Below are 23,308 nucleotides of genomic sequence, written 5' to 3'. Positions count from 1 at the left end.
AGGCAAAGCCAAAATTCAAACCTTGTCCCAAAGTCCAGCTCCACGGTTTAATCATTAAGTACACTTTTTGGTACTTTTTTCACTTAATACAAAACTATTTTTTTGATAAGGTCTCTCATTGTATAGCCCAAGCTAACCTAAAACTTTCATTAATCATTTGCCTCAGCTTCTGAGGTATAAAAGATATGAGCCGCCGTCTGTGCCTTTGACCCCTTTTGCAGAAACCACTTCCCCAGAATATTATTTTTTTTCTTGATTAATTTTCTCCAGATATCCTTCTCTGGATTTGTGGACATTTAAATATTAGATGTTGTGTAATTTCACACAGTTCAAGAATCATAAGCACGATAGTTAGACTTTTCACCACTGTGAAAACAACTGATCTAAACAACTTACGGCAGAAAGGATTTCATTTACCTCACATTTTCCATGTGTCAGCCTACAGCTACCTGGGTGCCTGACTTCTGTTTCTGGGCCCTGAACCCTGAGTATGGTAAACAAGTAACAAACCAGGGAGCCAAAAAAAAAAAAAAAAAAAAAGTCAATGCTTTCTTCCACATTCCCTCTTAACTTCATCCAAATTCCCAGCCCACTGGATGATGCTCCCTGCATTCAGGGTCAGACTCCCCCCCTCAATTAACGTATGCTGGCAATGTCCAAACAGACAAACTCATAGATAAGTTGTTTGTATCAATTTCCAGTATCAATCCACTTGGTTCAACAATGAAGACCAACCATCATAATCAAGTGTAAAATAATCTTCTAGCTGATATACAAAACCATGATTTACTGGAGCTGAAACAGGGACTTGGTAGCTATATTCCACAATCAAAATACAAACGCGGAGACATAGAAGCAAACAGGGCAATGCTGGAGGAAAGATGATGTGATCACTAGACTCTATCTGAAGATGGACTGTTTTATTTTCAGCACATCATGAAGATAAGTGGAATGAGTTATCCTTCTATAGAAACCCTTCCATCTTTGATAGCCACTCAAAGCAAAAGCAAGCTCTCCTTAGTTTTAAAGGTAAAAAATTAATGTTATCTGATAAGTTTTAAGGATTTCATTTTCAAAAACATAGTATTGAAGTTTGTTTGTTTGTGAGATTTTGCTTTGTTTTGTTTCTTTGCTGATAGTCTAACTATATAGACCACTCTGGCCTCAAAACCATGAATCTGCAGCTGTCTCTGTGGTAGTTAGGGTTTCCATTGCTATGAAGAGAAATCATGACCAAGGCAACTTATAAAAGACAACTTTTTTTTTTTTGATATTTTCTTTATTTACATGTCATACGATATTCCCTTCAAAACAAAACAAAACAAAAAAAAAAAAAAAGACAAGAACAAAGCCCTCTTCCCTCTCCCCTCCCCCTGCTCGCCACCCCACCCTCTCCTGCTTACTGGCCCTGGCATTCCCCTACAACTGGGGCACAGGACCTTCACAGGGCCAAGGGCTTCTCCTGCCACTGATGACCAACTTGGCCATCCTTTACTATACACATGCTGCTGGAGCCATGAGTCTAACCATGTGTACTCTTTGGTTGGTGGTTTAGTCCCTGGGAGCTCTGAGGGTACTAGTTAGTTCATATTGTTGTTTGTCCTAAGGGGCTGCAAACCCCCTTCAGCTCCTTCCGTCCTTTCTCTAACTCCTTCATTGGGGACCCCGTACTCAGTCTAACGGATAGCTGTGAGCCTCTACTTCTGTATTAGTCAGGTACTGTCAGAGCCTCTTAGGAGACAGCTATATCAGGCTGGATTGTCCTTCCTTCAGACTCTGCTACATAGTTAGTCTCTGCAACTCCTTCCATGGGTATTTTGTTCCCCCTTCTAAGAAGGAATGATGTATCCATACTTTGGTCTTCCTTCTTCTTGAGTTTCTTGTGGCTTGTGGATTGTACTTCGTGTATTCTGATCTTCTGGGCTAATATCCACTTATCAGAGAGGGCATACCGTGTGTGTTCTTTTGTGACTGGGTTACCTCACTCAGGATGATATGCTCCAGATCCATCCATTTCCCTAAGAATTTCATAAATTCATTGTTTTTAATAGCTGAATAGTACTCCATTGTGTCAATGTACCACATTTTCTGTATCCATTCCTCTGTTGAGGGACATCTCGGTTGTTTCCCAGTTTCTGGCTATTATAAATAAGGCTGCTATGAACATGGTGGAGCATGTGTCCTTATTACCTGTTGGAGCATCTTCTGGGTATATGCCCAGGAGTGGTATAGCTGGGTCCTCTGGTAGTACTCTGGAAGTCAGTTTGGCGGTTCCTCCGTAAAGGACAGCTTTTAATTAGGGCTGCCTTAGAGGTTCAGATGTTCAGTCCATTATCATCAAGGGAGCATGGCAGCATCCAGGCAAATGTGGGGCAGTAGGAGCCAAAAGTTCTACATCTTGATCCAAAGGCACACAAGTGAAGACTGTCCTCAGGCAGCTAAGAAGGTCTCAGAGCCCATCCTCACAGTGATACACTTCCTCCATCAAAGCCACACCTCTTAAGAGGGCCCTCCATGGGGCAAGTATATCCAAGCCACCATGACCTGTCATGTGTTGGAATTACAAATGGGCCTACCACACCAGGGTTTTATTAAAGAAAACACAAGAGCAAAATTATGGGGTGAGGAGATAGCTCAGTGAGTAAGTTGCTTGCTGCCCAAACATGACTGAGTTTGGATGCCCAGCACTCATGTAAAAGCTGAGCAAGGCAGGCTCTTCCAGACAGAGACAGGCAGATCCCACAAGCTTGCTGGTCAGCCAGACTAGCTGATATGCTGATTCACAGATTTACTGAGAGACTCTTTCTTAACAAATAAGGTAGAAAACAACAGAAGACGATACCAGATATCAACATCTGGTCTACACACACACATACACACACACACACACACACACACACACACACACACACACACACACACGCACATGCACATGCACATATTCACAAAAGCATAGATAAATGTGTTGTAACGAAGGCCCACCCTACCCTGGCTAGCAAAGAAATGGATAATCTCAGGAGAAATGTGAGTAGTCCATATACTCACCTAGATGCAGTTTTGCCTTTACAACTTGAATAGGTCTAGCAGTGTCACAAACTACTAAGAATGAAGTTCACAGGCACGGTCTCTGGCTTTGGAAGCCATGAGCAGAGCGTGACTCAGTGACTACTGGGAAGTAGACTGTTAGAATAGACAGAGTCTTATCACGGCATCAGTGCCTTACAAGTCCCAGTCTGAGGTCAGCCCTGATGAGGAGGCTTTGTCTGTTTATTACAGCAATTCCTCTCAATTTCAGTTTCCTTCTGCCTAGTGCATTTACAGAAAAGGAAAATCAAAAACAAAAACAAAACAAAAAATAAAACACAAACAGGAATTTAAAAGTAACATGCAAGCAAACAGGGCATGATTGGTTACTCTGGGTTTTTTCTTTGTTTTCATTGTTTTGTTTGGTTTTGATTTTCTTGTCCAAATGGGTGGAAAGCAGATGAGCTTCCACTCACAGTTGGGGCTCCCATAGCTTCTGAAAAGGCTGACCTAGGACTGTACTCAAATACACATCTAGTAAGTCATTTCCAGTTATAATCTCCTTAATCTCCCATTGGTTAGCTAGCAGAAAAACCAACCATAAAGGTCAAAGGACAGAAATGGAACCAGAAGAAAGTCAACAGGAGAGAAGGCCCAGACACCCAGCTAGTTAGCACGAAATGACTGGTAAGATACAATGGTATATATTTGGCTCTGAAATTACCTGTTAGCTTCTACACTGTTATACAGAAACTACACTGTAGGGATGGAAAGAAATTATTAGCCCAGCTAATACATTCCATAGCCTACACCAATCCTGACATCTCATGGTACAGAAACACCAGAAAGATCCCATTGAAATCTAATCATGGCTTTGCCCTAGTCATTTCTGATGACTCCATTAGAAGAAACTTAAAAACAGGCTTATCCCTAACATTATTGAAATGACTAATTGTTCACGTGACTCCCACTTGTGTCTGCTCAGTGTAGACAGCCTTGTATTTATTATCACATTATGTAAGAAAACCTAACATCCTCTTAAAATATCTTTCTCTTTTTCGTTAGTTCTTAATTAAACATCACATCCGTTCCCCTTCTTCAAAGGAATTTCCTTGTAATTTCTTCCACTTAAAGAAACGAATAGCCTCATTATTCCTCCCCCAGCTTCCCAATGGATGAAGTATATCTTCTTATAATATAAGTACTGCTCAGCCCTGTTGCCCAGCAACATAAAAATATACCTTAGTCCTGGTCTTTCCATTCTGAAAGTGACTACATTTGAGAGATTTATACCACTGGGCTTTTAGCCTTTCACAGTACTCAAATTCACTGTCCCCAAATAACCCTATTCCGTAATTTCTGTTACATAGCCTTTAATACTAAAGGTGATTATTCCTTCAAGTGATCACCAGTCTTCAAAATACACGAGGAAATTACAACAAACTTATAAGTTGCTTAAAAGTATCATAAAACTCAATACACACATACACACACAATTTGTTTATAACATAAAACTTTGGTTTATCAAAATAGAAAATCCATCATAACTATTATTAAAGAATACCAGAATACTATAAGGTAGTCAAGTGGCTGGGCTTAGTTACTAGAGAAAGGTCAAGGCACAAATTATTTACCAAAGAGAGAGCGAGAAAGAGACAGACAAACATAGGTCACATAACCCCAAACCTGGTTTCTGTTTACTCAGATATATACTATTTCACAGTTCAATAATTACACTTAAATTTTTGAAAAAAAAAAGTGAAGATAAATCCACAATACCAGGGGATGGCAATTACCAATAACATCTTTCTACAAACATCTCCTTGAGATTATAAAATATTAATTGTTTCAAATTTTAATATTGTCTTTGAATTTAGGTCAAAAGTTTCCCATTACTTCTGAAGTGGTTAATAATAAATAATAATTAGAAGCACTAAAAGCTTGAGAAATATTTACTAGCCACATTTAAAAGTGTAAATTTAAACAAAACATAGTTGCATACACCTTGAACCCAGGTACTCCAAGAGGCAGAGGCAGAGCTGTAAGTTTGGGTCCAGCCTAGTCTACAAAATGAGTTCCAGGATACCCAGGGCTACATAGTGACACATATCTTTAAGAAAAATAATAAAGTATAGATTGCTTTTTAATTTAGTTTGTATTTTTAAAATTTTTCATACAATATATCATACTCTTCCCCTCCCACATAATTAAATATATTATTTTCTTTCCCCTTCTATATAATATAATATATTTATCATATTATTTCCCTTCCTGAATCATAATATATTTATCATATTTTTCCCTTTCAGTAACTCTTCTGAGATCCTCCCCATCTTCCTACCCACACACTTACAAACTCTGTGTTCTTTCTCTCCAACTCTCTCAAAAGAAAAAAAATCAATAAAAATAATAATAATGCAAAAATATCAATACTAAATAAAAGGTTACCAAAAGAAATGGAAGCTGTTTTGTATTGGCCAAGTACACCTAGGCATGGGGCCTGCCCTGGAGTGTGGTTGGTATGTCCAGTGGACTCCACGGGACAAAACAAGCTGTATATTCCCTCTGAGGTAGATCAATGACAATATTCCCACAAGTCAACCCAGATGAAAGCTGAGAGGAGCAGCCATGAAATTTCAAAGCAAGCTATATCAACAAGGGAAGTGTTCTTCCTTGCTCCTTCTTAACACTAGGATCACTATCCTAAAAGAAGAAAAATCCCTTTTCCTCCCATGTCTATACACAGAAATAAGTACAGTGAATAAGAACACAAATTCAAACCAAGAAAGCATGATATCAAAGCTATTCAGACAATACACAGTTAAGAAAAGCACAATCGTGTATTTATAACATACTAAGAGTTCTGATTTTAGTATAACCTCAGTTGTCTACATATGCATTTCCTAAAATCTCTTGATTACGTTAACAGCTGCTTCAACATCTCCCTTAACACTGACACAGGGCTTACTGAGTAAGAACAAAGACTTGGTTGTGGATGCTATTCATGAATCAGTTTTCTTTTCTAACGTAGCTAGTGTAGTTTTGGAAAATTCTATTTTTCAATAAATAGAAAGTCCAAATTCCACATATTAACTAAAACAAGCACAGCATATACCACCACAAGAATAAAAATAACACTTAAACATCTCTTCCCTTTAGTAATAAATAACATTGCTGCCAACCATAGGGAATGTCAGCTGATCAGCAGCAGCAGCAGCAGCATCCCAGCATCCACTTTGTCATAAAACAATCAGCAAAGGCATCCAAAGTAGATCTACTTAGAATGTTAACAGTGATGGTGAGTAAAGCCAGCAAGGGCAGAAATCACTGGCCTAGCTAGAAAACCATGTTGGCCCCGAGGCAAGAGGGGGAAAAAAAAGTTTTTTAAATAGAAGAATGTTCCGAAATAGAAAGCATGTTAAACAGAATTGCCCGAGGACTGCAGGAAATGAAAAATTACACTAACTGCATTGGGAACAGCAACCCGATAAAGCACAATGCAGAAATTACGATCTTCTCCGCAGTTGTATTAGACAGGAGAAAGGTTAAGCTGTGTGTGCACAGTGTTGCCCACCACAGGACAGAACATGATTGAAGAACTATTCTCAAATGTTCCTAGGGACACCCAAACAACTACAGTAATAAATATTTCTAGGTTTTTAATATTACAGAACAAGCTGGACCAGACCCCTAGTCAATGGATATTTGCAAAACACCCCTAGAGTCTAAACCTCGATTCTAAGTTCCAAAGAAAACACCAAAAGACAATAATGTGTTCCCTAACCATATTCTTCTACTCTTCAATTCAAGACATGCGTGCAACATCCCTGGATGCTAGGTGAGTCAGCACGTACTTCCAGGCTGGACTAAGGCAAACATAACATTGAAGAGAGTAAAAAAGCAGCCTTACAGGAAGAGCCTGACTGACAGCTACAGGTCAAATACCCATAAACAGCAGTGTTTCCCGTATCATCAAAAGGTGAACAATCAGGTATTCAGAATAGGTGCCCACTAACTACAAGTACGAACACTGATACATTTTTGATCTATATGAAACAAACACGTCATGAAGAAAAGGTCCTACAATACATGACACCCACGTGTCCAGCATGCATAAACCTACTACAACCTGGTCACTACTTTAATAGAGACAGGGAAACAATCTTTTCAATCTTCCTCTCTGTTAAACAGATCTGCTCTGGAATAACGCAAGTCATAATGAGTCACCACTGCTCTGAAGCAAAATTCTTGGGATGGCAGAATTATGAACAGCTGTTATTTGGGCTAAGTCTAAGTGAAGCTGGCACATCCAGAAAGGTCTTCAATTCAACAGCTGGGGGGCATTCTCAGTCCCTTCAAGAAGTAAATCTTTATCCGATTTACTCCAGCCCATATTTTTGTATTATATTATTTGTGATTTTGCTTTATGGGATAGATGTAATGCATTTAACATGAAAAGAACCTGACATAAAAATCACCTTAATTAATTAAGAGTCAGTGCAGATTAGTTGGCTCAAAGGATGGAGGGGAAACATCACAACTTACTTACCTCAAGTTAATTGCACGGAATGGTTCTCTGTTCATATTTATGATACCATTCCTAAGTTCTTTGAGTACTAAAAAAACCAGGGTTCAATAACTGGGGAGTCTCTTAGGTAAAACTGTAATCTCTGTGGGTCTAATTACCACTATTGCAAACACAAAGCCGACTGAATTTTGCTACTTACTTAATCTTCATCTTTATTCTCCTTGTGGGGGTCATGCTAACTCTCTCTAAAAGCTCCTACTTCTAACACATAATCTAAACCTTCCCTGTGGAACAACACAGTAGTCACTAGCAACACACTGCTACAGAGCCCAAATGGGCTTTAAGGTGAAAACAAACAGTTTTTGAAGACCTAATTTGTAAAATGTGAAGTATAAGACCGGAATTTTTTTTTTTTTTAGTTACGTGTTGGAGTGACATTTTGAATCCAGTGAATTAAATAATAGACACTTAAATGACTTCATCTATTTTGTCTTTGCATGTGACTACTAGAATATTCTAAATTATATGCATGGTTCATATTATATTACTATTAGACAAGGCTGGGGTAGGCAAGCAACCTAAGGGAAGCTAGGGATAAAGCAGTGGACACTTGTTTGTGTCCCTGGAATCCACCTAGCAAACTGACACTAGGCTTAACATCCCCCTGACTCATTCACCGCAGGAGTACCTCAGCTTACTTAAGAATTGCTCACTGCCTCTAAAAATAGTCCACTCTTATTTCCAAAATGTGCTTGTCTGCTAGAAGCATGCTGGTTTGTCATCAGATATGATTTACAATGTATTTTACAAGCTTCAGTGCTTACACAATGTGGCAATTCTTAGACAAGCACATTTTGCAGCTGTATCCCTTTTTCTTTTTTCTTTTTGGCAAGGAATCTTTCAAATTAAATAACAAAATCCTGTATAAGGTCACATGATACCTTGGCTAATTATTTTAATGAAAATTAATGACGTATCTAGTGCTTTGAATCTCAAGGCTCATCGAATTGTCCATATCCTGAAAGATTTGTCCTTCGTTTTAGAGAAAAAATAATGTTAAGAATGTAAAGTTCAGTTCTTGGCGGTATATGTCCCCTTCTTTAACAGGATGACTATGCTTCCGTCAGGATTACACTGGGTGTATTCTACTGCCTAAGTTCTCTTCTCTAATTGAGCTGCTGTCAGGCAGGGAGACCGTGCCTCTTGCACTTGTTACGTCCTGTAGAAAAATTCCTGAGACAAAAAGAACGGAGGGGACAGGTTTCTAAACCAAATTAATGAACAGACCACAACTAGAATGCCTGGAACAAAATTTCTGGGGAATATATCTTCTGTGCAAGTCACCTTTTATATGTCACCCTAAAACTCCAAGTGCAACCAGGAAAGCCAAAGTGGGAGACAAGAAAAAGCAACCTGGATCATGCCAATGATAGAATCCCCTTTCCCTTTAGTCAGGGGTTTTAAAAACCATTATGCCTTTCGAAAAAATCTAGTAGTTTAGTTAGTTGAGTTAATATATGGACTGCCTATCTACATTATAGTGAGTTATAATTGTAGAACTTCTCAGAAGTCACACTTCTCCACCATACGCAAAGTACATAAATTTTTGCAACCTTGGTCAAATAAATGTATTAACAACAGTTATATTTCAACATCAAACCAAGTTCTTTGGAAACTGATGTGCTCCAATTGCTAGCAGTGTTTCTAGAACAATCAACCCTGATAAACATCAAAGTAAATATTAAGACTGAAATAAACCAAAGGCCAATTTCAGTTACATAAAAAGAAGCTAATTTTGGAAAATATTGATATTACATTAGTTAAGAATTAACAAATTCACTCCTACAGTTACAAACATCAGAAAAAATATGTAAAAGATTAATCTGTCATTAAGATCTAGCAAACAAAAATAAACTTGGTAAATAATTTTAAAAATATGTATTTCTCATAAGATTTATGCAATGAGTGCATAATAGAGTCAAATAAAACCATTCTAAGCATATCACTTAAAATCTAATAATATTTTAAAACAAAATAAGATTACAAATTGAAGTCTAAAAGAAATTGAAGTCTACACAGATTTTCAACAACTAGAATATAAATGAATAACTTCTGAAATGATAGAAAACAAAAACAATAAAAACAAACAATAAAAGTACCTTGGAGATTAAATTATCTATTTCTCAGATTTTCCCCTGCATCCTAAAGTTTTTCGCTATGTTAACTTACTAAGCAAAAAAATTTTAAGATGTCATTACAAATATTGAAGTTGATAGACTGTTTCATCCCCACACTATAAGTAAACCATAATATATATTACAATTATAATTTCTTATATATTTCAGGCAGGGAGACTGTTCCTCTTGCACTTGTTATGTCCTGTAGAAAAATGCCTTAGACAAAGAGAACGGAGGGAACAGGTTTCTAAAACAAATTAATGAATAGACCACAACTAGAATGCCTGGAACAAAATTTCTGGGAAATATATTTCTGGTTAGAGTTGAGTAAAGACCAGCATGTTATAACCTAAAATGAGAATTCAAGATTCATAGCCAATAAAATAAGCTTAACCCAACCCTTATACCAAACAATAACTCAAACTGAAAAACAAACTTAAATGCAGTATGTAAAACAACAGTACCATTAGAAAAATAACTTTAGATCTTTAAACCTAAAAAGTATTTTCATAACAACAAAAACAGATATAACTCATAAAAAAAAATAAAAGAGCTCAAGAAATTGTACTTCAAAATGAAAATTTTGTTGTCGTTTTCCTATGTGAAACCACAAGCTACAGGCTGAGAGAAAAATATTTCTTAATTATAATATGGAATATATAAAGAATTCTCAATTTAAAAGACTTGTTTAAAGGAAGAAATATTAATGTAGTTTAAAAATTAAACAAAATACATAAACAGTCATTTCAGCAAACATACAGATAGTAAATAACTCAATAATAATTTTAATGAGCTATGAGAAAAATGACAATTAGAACTATGAATACATATAAATACTACATAACTAATGTGGGGGCTAATAAAATATAGTGTCAATCCTGAAAAGGATGCAAACAAACTGGGCTGCTCATAGATTATAAAACAGAAAAACAGAAACTCTGGAAAGTGATTTGACAACTTCTTATGCTACTAAGCATATAAACAAATGCTTACCACATAACCAGTCTGGATTCATCTCAGACAAATAAAGTCTGTACATGAAGGTTCACAGCATTTTAGTTTGAAATAGTTTGAAAGCTTGGAAATAATCCAAATGATCAAGTGACCTTCAACAGGTAAGCAATAAACAAACTGGGCCTGATGGTACAGCCACACAATGAAATAGTACTGAGTAACAAGAAGAAACAAACCATTGTTACATGCAATTAGGCTGTACCTCAAAGGTACTATGCTGAGGAGAGGAGGAAATGTCAGTCTCAAAAGATTGCATATAATATAATATATATAGCATTCTCAAAATGAAAAAAGTTATGGAGCTAGAAACTAGGTCAGTGGTTGTCAAATTTAGGAATGGTGGGACAGTAGTAATGTGAATTTTATGCATGAGGGATTTCTTTGTGGTCACAGAGCAATATCTCCACTGCAGTGCCACTTTCATTAATATATATATCGATAAAACCATGAAGAAGTAGACTCACACAAGAATAAGCATTTGTAAAACTGAAGAAACATGAAGAAGGTCTGTGGATTGCACCAACCTCAACTTCCTGCTGTTGGTACCACACTAGAATTATTCAACAGAATAGCACGGGGGCAAGCCTGGTGAAGGATACAGGAGTCTCCTTTGTGCTATTTCTGAAACTTCCTGTGAGTCTTTATTTGCTTCAAAATGCAATGGTTTAAATACAATTTGCATTCTTTCATTAAATGTCCTAAGAGTTTAAAAGCCCTGCTAACCTGCTATACACTCAATACTATGTTTTGATAACAGTTATTTCTAATCATGTCTTTCTACTTCTGAGATGTGTTGTCCAGCAATTTGCTCCATACAGCAGGAATGGTGGATAGCTTTTCCTGAAAGCCACAAGAAGGAAGTAAAGCAAAAAGAGGCCTCCAATTGCTACATTTCTAGCAATTTGAAGCTGGGTAATACAGCTTCAAAACCAAAACCAGGCCTGCCATCTAAAATGATCCAGAGGATACACAGCTCTCACAGGTACCAGGAACACAAAAGAACAGAAGGAGCAGAGGAATCAAAAGTAGGGAACTGGTTTGTTCTTGCTAGGGAATAACAATGGCTGGGGAAAGGGGCTACAGAAATGTCAGCCATAAACTCATTTGTGAACCTTCTGAATCTGGAATAATAGTCTATCTGAGGAAAGAATTGCAAAAACTAATTAATTAAAGCAATGGCATCTCAGGTATTAGTGACTAATTAATCTATAGTTTCTAACAATATAGAAGGATAATGGAAAATAGACCCCAATCTCTCAGGAAAAGAAACACTAGCATGACTCCAGAAATCCCTACTCCTCTGACACCAAAAGGGAATGTCATTCTGGCACAAATATCCTTTATTCCTGTCATCAAAGATGAGATCACTGTGCTTGCCTATGATAACGTAAGCCTACATCTATTTGAAAAGTACGTTCTGAAAAGACAATACTAATTACACCTGAAAAGCTCTATAAAAGCAAAACAGAATGACAGACCAGCAAAGTCTCCTAAGGCTGTATTATCCGTGGTTAGATAGCAAATCTTTGCTTGAAGATTGAGCCCAGAAGCTGAGATCACCCAATGGGTACAGTGCTCATCTTCAAACATGAGGACCTCGGTCTAAGGTCCTCGAAAGGCCTACATAAAGCCAGTCACAGAAGCACAGGTGCCTGTTATCTCGGAGCTTCTGTGCTGATTAGAAGCTGACTCAGGAGGATTCCCAGGAGTTTAAGAGGCCAAATCATGTAGCCTATGCAGTAGCCAACAACAAAAAGATTCTAATTCAAAAGCAAGGTGTCCTCTGACCTCCACGTGTACAGTGTGGCATATTTATACCCCTACTTACACACAAATGTGAATGTGTGCACTCACACGTATATGTCACATACAAACACACAATAAAAAAACAGAGCATAAATTAACTGACTTCTTAAATCTATTCTTTTTCTCTCACAAATATTGTTTTCCACATAACTGAAAGATAAGCCACCTACTAATTAATAATGAGTGAAGCAATTTTTAAATGTTTTCATATTTTTGAAGACTATACTGTCTATGAAATTTGAAAGGGGAGACAACGGAACTCCCTAAGACATGATGTCAATTAAGCCAACAAATGAGTTCAACATTGTTGAAGCCAGGCAGCCAAATGTCTCTATAGTTCTCCAAGAAAGGAATCTAAGATAAACACAGATCAGGTCTCATAGCGGTGAGCCAGAGGGTTGACATTAAAGTATATGGCTACGGCCTTCTCTTGAGAAGGGGTGGGGTGGGGCAAAGAGTTGCAGGGGGCTGGATGTTGCTCCCGAGTATCCAAGGAGATGATGGGCTGTACCTTGCTCTCTGCGCTAGGTCTCTTCTGCTTTAGCCTGATGCCTCCTCTTTGGAAAAGGGAAAGAGCCCTTGAAAGGGATATGAGTTAGAAAGGGGGCATCTCTTGGGAAGAAGCCATGCAACTTAAAGCCTTGATGACTCTGGCTCACTTCCAGGTCAAGATGACCACAGCACCCTCTTGATTGGCAACTAGTACTGGAAAAGATCAAGATATCTAGCCTATGTCTGACTAAATAAACACAGTAAATCTACACATCTACACAGTAAGACCATGGGTGTGGATTTGCCCGTTAATTTTATGAGGATAGAAATCAAATCCTAAAGTTAAATGCCAAGGAGCAGAATGCTATAAACTGATCCCTGTGGAAACCAGAACTTTTCCACCTTTAATTTCAGGGAGAAATTTAACCCTCTGCTGCTATAACACTGGCTTTTCTACTAAGTGGAACTAAGTGTATAATTCCCACACGATATTCCCACATTTCTTTAACAGTGTGCCTGACGACACTGTGAAGGTACTCACATCTAAATGTAACTGGTGGATTGGAGCTTACTTAAGAAAATTAATTTAATAATATTTAGTAATATATAGCATTGGTAAAGCAAATAGTTGCTGAATATTTTGGAAACTCCAACTATACTCATGCAAAATATAAACTTAGAAACTTCAATTTTAGATTACAGTACTAGAGAATCTATCTGCTCAGAGATTTATCTCATTGTAGCTGACTGTTCAATGGCATCACTAAATACATATAAATATTGCATTCCTTTATTTCCTGTAGGTTAAAGAATCAGATTTATCAAAAAACTACCTAGACATCACCAAATACCAAAAAACAAAGAAAAGACAGGGCAACCAAATTTAATTTTTTTCTTACTAACAAACAGTCATGCTCAGACCACACTTTCATTTTCGAACATTTAAGCAACTGTCTTTCTTTATTCCTTCTTGCACATCAGTCTTATTTTCAAAGTTATCCTGGCTATTAGTAAACTCGGTGTGATCGTCCGTTGAAGCATCCCAAGTTCAGGGGGAAGAAAATCCCTGCAGCTGTTTGATGCTCAAGAATATGAACACTTACCAGTCAGATGAAAGAGGAGAGGAGACAGGAGAGGAGATCAAGAGAGCAGGGAATTTGGCTTTCTGCAGGCTAGCATTTACCTTTCAGTGAAAGCGGCTTTGTGCTTCTTATGTTCCTGGACTCATGTTGCCTTCAGCTTACAGTGAACTGGCAATTACCTCCTCATTTTCACTCCAAATTAAGGATCAAAGTTTAAACTTGCTCTTTTCCTTCTCTACTACATTGTGATTAAAACTGCCACCTGCCTCACCTGATGCATCCAATCACCTCTCCAGGACAAAGAGTGAGTCCCTCCAGAAAGAACTACAAAGTTAAGTAGAAAAACAAAGAGTAGTGGTGAGTTGAAGGTCTGAGCTTGATTTTTTTAAAAAATTGCACAAAAGAATGTTAACAAAATAAAATGCAGTGAAAATAATATTTAAGCTGGGCAGTTACCTAATATCATCAAATTGTGGCATATTAAGCATCTTTGCATGTATATTAATGTAGTCCTCAAGAGACTCCAGAAAGCACCTTTCTGTAGATTCAAATCTATTTGACAATTATAAGAGCTGCAATTCTTGTCTTATTCCTAAACTTCGTAATCCACCTATTTCACAATATTTTTATATTTAGCGTGTGTCTTAACGTTTTAATTGCTGTGAACAGACACCATGACCAAGACAACTCTTTTAAAAACAACATTTAGTTGGGACTGGCTTACAGGTTCAGAGATTCAGTCCAGTGTCATCAAGGTGGGAGCATGGCAGCATCCAGGTAGGCATGGTACAAGCAAAGTTGAGAGTTGTACATCTTCATCTGAAGGCTGCTAGCAGAAAGTGACTTTCAGGCAGCTAGGACCCACACCCACAGTGACAGACCTACTCTAACAAGGCCACACCTCCTAATAGTACCACTCCCTGGCCCAAGTATATACAAGCCATCACAGCATGTAATGAACCTAAGGTTAGAGCCAAAATTATCTGCATTATTTGTACATAAATAGCCACAACCACTAAAATGCTGAACCACTGAACAGGGAGTGTCCAACCCCACTGGGTATGTCTGTAGCACAAACCCTATACTTAAAGCTAAGGGAACATTGTAGGAACAGTCTAAGAGTAAAAGGTCCAGGAAGCCTGCTGAAAGAGTGTACCTTTTAACTACACAAGGAAACTGCACTCAACAGTATAGCTACCTACACCAGACCTGAACTATATAACAGCACTAATTGGATGGCACCAGGATGAGGGAAACTTTAGTGTTCCAATCACAGATGAAGAGCTACTGGCAACTGGAGACTAATAAGGAATAACTAGTCTTCCCAAAGATGAGCCCTTAACTGGTTAACCAATACCAAGTAATTTATACCAAAAACATATACAAGCAAGCTACACTTGAGGAACTCCGTGGGATGTATTTATATATTTATTCACGTGTGTGTGTGTGTGTATAAAACAAGGATAATTTTAATATAAGAGGCCACGAATTTAAGGGGGAGTGAGGGACAGGGGAGGGTAGAAGAGAGTGAGGTGGAGAGCAAGGTATTTTAATTAATTTTTTACCTTGGAAAAAAATAAGGTTTAGATGAAACCATTAATCACACACACAAACAAAAATAAAATCAAGTTTTACAAGTTAGTTGCCATAACTACACAGTAGCAGAGAATATACAATGAAATTATTAAATAAATCAATAAATGTAAATTATAAAACCACATGTTTAATGTTTTGTTTTTGTTGAGGTTCCAGGTTCCTATTACCCCTAACACAAAATGAATTAAACATAAAAGCACTGTGGATTCAAGACTGCAGTGAACAAATACTGCTAAGCAGATATCACCACAAGAAAACATTTCTCTGTGTGTGTTTGTGTATGTGTGTGTGTATGTGTGTGTGTGTGTGTGTGTGTGTGTGTGTGTGTGTATGTGTGTGTGTTCGTGCACAAGCACATACATTCTAACTTTAGGTGAAGGGTACCCAGTAGTCCCAATTCCCTCAGATAAAACAGGTTTCTATCCATTTAATATCTGTTAAAAGAAGCCTATTCTATGCTTCCAAATAAGAGCACGATTGCAATAACCCTCTCTTACACTTTACAAGGACTGTGTAATCACATACCTAGGGCCCAGTGTAGTGAGAGCTGGAAGAAAACCAAGAAGTTATCATGTAAAGAGAGATTTATTCCCAGGTGGTGCAGCTGGCACAGGAGCCTGTTCTAAACACAATGTCCTATCATGTCACTTCAAGACACTTTGAAAATGAGAAGAGGTCAGGGACTCTTGGCCACTGCTATCGATAATCCAAGAGTGACTCTGGAATTAGGACAGATCTCTGTTGCAAATGAGTGTCCCAGTACAGGAAAGCGGGTCAGCTGCATCTCAGAACTCTGGTTTCTCCCCGCCTTCTAAAACCATGGACATTTGATATTCTTCAGAATCCACAGAGTGGCTAGGGGTGAGGGGAAAAAATACACCAGTAAATCACATTTAAAATTCTTGTGCTATGAGAAACACCCGTGGGTTTGATCCCTGACTGCACATCAGACATCCTAAGCTGTATCCCAACACATGGACAGGACTTTATCATGAGACAGAAGCGAAAAATGCAGGAAGCAGAAGTCATAGCACATGTAAAACCACAGCCTGATCTCGGACTCCATCAAATGGAGCAAAGCACATCCACTCAGTAAAGCAGAATGTGTTGGCACGCCTTCAAGATGGTATCCATAAGTGTATTAAATGTCTACTTGATATAATTTATTGTCTGTTATTTTATCAAAGAACACAAGAAAAGATCTGCGTAATAATTTCATTGTACTAAGCTAAAAGACTCACTCTTACAATAACGAACAGAATTTATCTGTGTTCCAGACATCTTTCTTTTTATCCAATGACTTGCCTAAACTCCCACCCAAAATTCTTCTATATATACAGGTAACTATAAAAAAGGAAATATTCAACATTCAGTGTTAAAGAAACATAAGTGGAAAAAAAGATATCTTGCTTCCAATTATTTTAACTTTTACTATCCCTTACAGAACACCTCGCCCCAGATATGTCCTTGCGAACTTGCATGCTAGGTGCCCACCAAGATATGATTTATTATTAGCTAGATAAAATTGGACATTGCTCTCTGACCTTTACCAATGTTCCAACATCTTAGCCAAACCCTGGCTTGGAATGTTACCCATCCAGACTAATTGCCTTCGGCATTGTGGGTAGGACATTGAAGCTTACAGAATGGGAGACTTATTCTAGGGCAAGGCCAAGTAGAATCCTCATTCTCAGTCATGGACTACAGCTGAACCACTCTTTGCAATTAGCAAGAAAGAGACAAGTCTCTACTAGCCCAGAAGATTAGCATAGTGGGCATTTTACTAAAGATGGGCAGGACCTTGAACCGAGTGTGTGTGTGAGAGACAGTGTGCAGCAGTCAGCACTCTAGATTCTAGATTCGAGATTCAAGATTCAAGATTCGAGATTTGAGATTCGAACCTCTACCCTCCTGGCTGGCGCACCCGCAGCCCCCAGGGACTCCAGCTGGGCCACATGGCCCCGAGCATGCTCGGAGCCTGGGGGGTACTGCACCAGTCCAGAGGAGATGGTTGCTGTTTTAGACCCAGTGTGTTTCAGGGGACCTCAGATGTACCTCAACTGCTGAGCTGCCAGATTTTTCATTTGTCTTTTTCAATGTCTGTAAAAGTCTGATGCCATTTTTGAGAAATATCCCTTGCTCACCTGGCCAGAACTTTCTTCACCCAGCGTAACAAGTGCTCCCTGAAGAAACCCCGGTCTGTGGCATACTGACACTTATGAAGGCATTCTCATTTAAACCACTACAATAATCACATACTCCTATTTCAACGTTGACTCATCATATTGGGAACAAAGAGGGTAGATCAGATGGAGTAGGGCAAACATCTGAAAAAAGGAGAGCTCTGAAGCTGTTCTTACACCTGTCTAGATGTACTAGCAGCTTGAAAGAAGGTTAACAATAGCCATGCAGACTAGTGCATATTCTAAGAGTCAAGTGACACAATTGTCCAAACTGAGAGATGAAGGAAAAGAGAACTTGAGAACTTATCAGGGATGGCTCAGTTGTTAGGGTGCTTTCCTCGTAATCACAGGGTTGAAGTTCAATACCATGGGTAAAAAGCCAGATAGTAAGCAATGTACTTCTTATGCTAGCCTGGGGAGACAGACAGACAAATCCCAGGGACTCCCTGACTAGCCAGTCTAGTCTATTTGGTGAATTCCAGGAATAAGAGAATCATTCTAAAAAATGGTAAATATACCCATGACCCCATTCACCCCAACACATGAGTGCGCTGTATGCTGGGCTTCCTAGGCCCTTGACCGTTAGAATAATGTAGACCAGCACAAAATCTGAAACGAAGAAAGATTTTTAGTATCTTCAAGAGGTAGAAACTACAAGCAAGATATAAATGTCTAAGAAAAGAATATCATGCAGAAATGAAACAGCATATAAAAGAAGATAAAGGCATGGAGACTAGGGAAGCAGCCTGGGATCTCTTTTACTATATGGTCGGAAGTAAAACCTACAAAAGTAATGGAGGAAAAGCAAAACCATGGCTATGGGGAGTCAGTAATAGACAATGCTAATGAGAAGGAATATATACAATAAATTATCAAGATGATGTGTATGAATTCCTTTTTTATTCATTTTTTTGTTTTTAATACATTGTGACTACAGTTTCCCCTTCCTCAATGTTTATGAACTTCTTAAGAACAGTTTTAATAGGAGCTAAAGAGATGGCTAAGTGGATGAGAGCATTTGCTAGCTCCAGCAGGGTATCCAAGTTCGGTTCCCAGCATCCCACCGATACAGGAAAACAAACAACTGTCTATAATTCCATTTTGAAAAATCTGGCCTCTACAGATACCCACCCACATGGCATTCACTCACAAAGACACATCCCACATACACACACATACACACACACACACAAATAAAAAATAATAAGAATGGAATAAAGAACAGTTTTAGTATAGAAAGTTTAATCTCAGCACGGCATGCACTATGTCTATTTTCATAGGCAAGCCAGAAAAAAAAAATATGTATCCTGTCTAAGATGATGGTTGGAAGATGAATTATCATAATATACACTTAAATAGTATATAAAGTTTAAACAAATGATACTCATTAGCGATTAAGTGCTGCATGTGTCTGAGCAGTGCTCAAAATGTCAGCCCTCTGTTTAGATAAGGAGATAAGCCAAACCAGTCGTTCTTAGTGTCTTAGGAACTAAGACATCACTCAGTAACACAATTACAGTTATGAAGTAGCAATGGAAATAAACTTATGACTGTAGTCTCCTAAGACCATGGGAAGTAGGTGTTTTCTGAAGGTCACAACCATAAGGTTGAGAACCTCTTGCTTAGACCAACAGCTCAACAGGAAGTGCTTGCTTCTAAGAAAAAAAAAATATAAAAAAAAAAATCATAACTTCATTTTCTCTTTTCCTGGCTCCAAGAACTGAAAAGGAAATTTCAAAACAAATCCTTCATAATCCTACATCAGTGAATGACTGCTGTGAGGAGAGCCCCCGGCCAACTCACAAGGCCATGTAAGATGTGAGCAAGCAAATGTGATCACTAATGAGAACTGACTGGAGTACATCAACAGCTTTATGGAAATTAGAAAGAGCCAAGTAGGAGAGTCACCATAGGAGCAAATCAATGAGACAGTGATCACACACTAATGTACTTACTTTTTACTTTTATGATGCAAAGTAACTCACACTCCATAGCTGAGTTGCCAAAGGATGCTTCCTTAACCAAGGCTCTGAGAGAGCTGTCTATGGGTTTGAACTCATTTGTGAGGGAGGAACTCTCTGGCCTAGTCATGTCTTAAAGGCCCCAGCTCTTTAGACAGCATACTTGTAGCACCTCAAATTTACAAAGGCCACATCCAAACCACAGCAATCAATCAATGACCATGATGACACTATGAGAAGTTTTTATTCTCCACCAGTTAACAAATCACCACTGCCAAATGCCAAATTACTGTTTCACCTGCCTAAATGGAACGTGTGTGCTGGATAAAAGCTATTACCCAGAACCAAGGACATAAGTCGAATCCAAGTCACAAAGAAGCACACAAGGACCCGCTAGGCCAGACTTTTCACCAAGAACACTGGATCCCCTCACTTCTTTACTGTGGCCTTTGTTCCTCTCATTAATTTTGACAAACCATGAAAAATGACTATAATTGCTTCAATCCCACTGGAGTTGAATATGAAGTACACACAAAAAAATGAAGTAAATAAATGATGTTTGCTTGTGGCCAGTGAAAACTGGAAACAGGTCACAGGCAAAATATTTCCACAACTCTTGTTTTAGAAATTTCTTACAGGTCATTTTACAAATCACACAAGTAGACTCATAACAAAAATAAGCACCTCCAAAAAAGGCTGGACATTAACTTTAATCACCTCCCGGTTTGTGTGGGCATTATAATAAAGTGATTTTATATTAAAAATTCTATGGTGAAAATAGATGAAGGTATAAGGCAGACAAGGACAGAGGGAAGTCTTTACCACATTCCTTTTTATATTGTATTCATTTTGATCTATGTAAATATGTTTCATACAAAATTAGTAAAAGGAGATAAAATATTTGCTTTTGTTCGAAAAATTAGTTATTTCAAAATCTGATCAAGTATTTTAACTGTAAGGAGCGCATACAAAATATTTCAGGGGACACGGGGCGTGCGCGTGCATATTCAGAAAGAAATGTTGCCAAACTGCTCCCCAATACTTAATGGAAGGTCATTATTACATGCTTCAAGTGAGCATCAGGCCAGCGGGTTGCTTGAGGAGGGCTCCTCCTTTTTTAAGAATATGTAAACTCTAGAATGAGCTGTTTATAATGCCTACCATTTAGAATTCCAAGAATGGCAGTTTTCTAGAAAGTCACTTAAGTGAGTATGTTTAATAACATGACAAAGCAAAAATGTGAGCTTAAAGGGTTTTTGTGTTTTCAAGTCACATCAACCCATGTTCATAATCACCAATACCACTTATTAGTTCGATGTTTTCTACGATTAAAAAACAGTCTATAGTCTGTTGCCAAGGTAGTTTTGATTTTTGTAGTATCACAAATATGACTGCAACAAAATACTTGAAATCGATTCATAACTACTCTAATTTATATTCAAGGTACTTTAATTTTCAATCTTAACCTGAGCACATTGTAACTATAAAATTCTAATAAGTGGAAAGCCTAGGTGGGAGAGGAGCAAAACTTAAAAGCTTTTGAGTTGGGGTCTGCAAGTAAGCTATCCATGCCCTGTTTCCTCTCCTGGAAGGTAAGGTCAAACACCCTCAATGGTAGCTCTTCTGTGTTGGCTTAAGCGAGAAGAGATCTAATCAAAGATTAAAGTGAAACGAAGATTAATGCACTCACAAGAGCAAACACTAGGGTGCAAGGTATTGAAAAGACTGCCTGAAAAACTGCACAAACGCTGCTCGGAAGTAGACTACAAAGATGGAAAGGTACAACCACACACGCCTTGGGTCACGTCCACTACAACTCCCAGGGCCAGAGGGTGGCCTGGGAGTCCCGGAAGCGGCTGCGTGGCTCCAGTGACGCCTGTCCCAGCACGTAGGGGAGGGCGAACGGCCGAGGACTGAGCGCACGGGGCGGACGTGCAGCTAGAAGTTTACTCCAGGCTGCAGGAACTCCGGGAAGCCGGAGCCACGCCCACCGCATGATTGGCGCGCGAGGGGGCGGGGCCGCGCGGAGGGGAGTAGGGAGGCGCGCAGGCTGGAAGGCCGGCCGCAGGCAGAGGGCGGTGGAGGGGACCCCTGGTACCTGCGCTGGAAGTCCGCGGCGTAGGGCTTCAGGTACGGGTCAATCTCCAGGAGTCGGGCCAGCTCCGGCACGTCGGCCAGAGCGGCCTCCAGAGCTTCGGAGCCCGTGTCCGCTGCCGCAGGAGCCGCCGGCGCCGCCATCTTCGCCGCAGCCCGAGTAGCCGAGGCCCGAGAGGGTCGAGTGGCCCGAGTGGAGTGCAAGCGGCAGGGCGGAGCCGGGCGAGCCTAGGCGAGCCGCCGGGGACTTGCCCTTTATAGCGGCGGAGCGGGCCAGGGTGAGCCCGGGACACACGTCCTCAGCGCGGGCCCCCGCCCACTCCTGGGGCCGGCCCCTGGAGCCCTGAACGGTGCTGGCTGGTCACCGGGAGGCGGGTCTCACCATTCCCTCTCCCTTCCCCTTCCCCTTCCCCTTCCTGCGTGGTGGTCACCTCTCCTTAAACACCTGCTCTCATTTCTGAGTTTTTTTTCCTAGGGGCGATGATTTTCAAAAAGTAGGAAATTCACCAGGACAACAGTTAAAAAGTAGATAACGTGAAACTATTTAAAATCTTAATGTCATTTAACAACCCTACTGCTCTAAGTTTAACCAAGAGAGTCTTTAAAGATTTTGCATAGTTATGCATGCATAGCCAGGTTCCCGAAGTCACATCAAGAACAAGAACTTTCCTGGTTCCCTATAAAGAAATCAGGCATTTGTGTTTCCACAAACTCTTCACCAACAAAACTGTCTTTGATGAAACATGACTGGGGGAACATCATTAACCTGCATTGCACTCTCCCGCTTAATCACAGTGATGAAGCAAAACTCTCCTGGCCAACCTCCCAAGTATAACTACCCTGTGTCCTTTCAGTACAGTGGTTCCTTTTTAAAAACACAGAATGGGGGCCTGATGCCAGAAAGGCTCACTAGGTAAAAAGCACTTGACAAGGCCTAGAGCCAGAATTATATCCCCAGAACCCACGTTGTGGAAGGAGGGAATCAACTTTCATATATTGTCCACCCCTGGCCCTTGTATGTATGTACACAGGTGCACATACATACAATATTTTTTAAAAAGAATACAGATTTGGGCACCAGGAGAAATGGACCCTGCTACTCAGGAGGTTGCAAGTTACTTTGCACTTCAAAACTGGACAGGCTTGAGTATAATGTTCTTAGTTGAAATCTGGAAATGTAAAATCGTAGAGTATAGGAAGAAGGAATAGTATTGATCAGCCTAGGTATATGAACACTTAAAACAGGGTTTTGTGATGAATTTAAGAAATGAAGACTATTAACCTCAATGTGAATAGCTAAAGGTCTTAGATCAAGGTCTAAAGCAAAGACCATGCTATTGGGGGGAGGACT

At 39.2% G+C, this 23,308-nt stretch overlaps 1 protein-coding gene across 1 annotated transcript in view; it reads right to left on the bottom strand.

Annotated features, from left to right (window-relative positions):
• Positions 1-22,297, bottom strand: part of Gbe1 (1,4-alpha-glucan branching enzyme 1) — a 258,423-nt gene extending 236,126 nt beyond the window's left edge. Inside the window, exon 1 of the mRNA XM_031364235.1 lies at positions 21,962-22,297. Coding sequence (XP_031220095.1) covers positions 21,962-22,101 — 140 coding nt within the window. The 5' untranslated portion in view covers positions 22,102-22,297. The remainder of the gene's footprint in view (positions 1-21,961) is intronic.
• Positions 22,298-23,308: the final 1,011 nt, after the last annotated feature.

Source organism: Mastomys coucha, unplaced genomic scaffold (assembly GCF_008632895.1).
Source record: "Mastomys coucha isolate ucsf_1 unplaced genomic scaffold, UCSF_Mcou_1 pScaffold12, whole genome shotgun sequence".
Lineage (NCBI taxonomy): Eukaryota > Metazoa > Chordata > Mammalia > Rodentia > Muridae > Mastomys > Mastomys coucha.
This window is presented reverse-complemented; position numbering and strand designations above follow the sequence as displayed.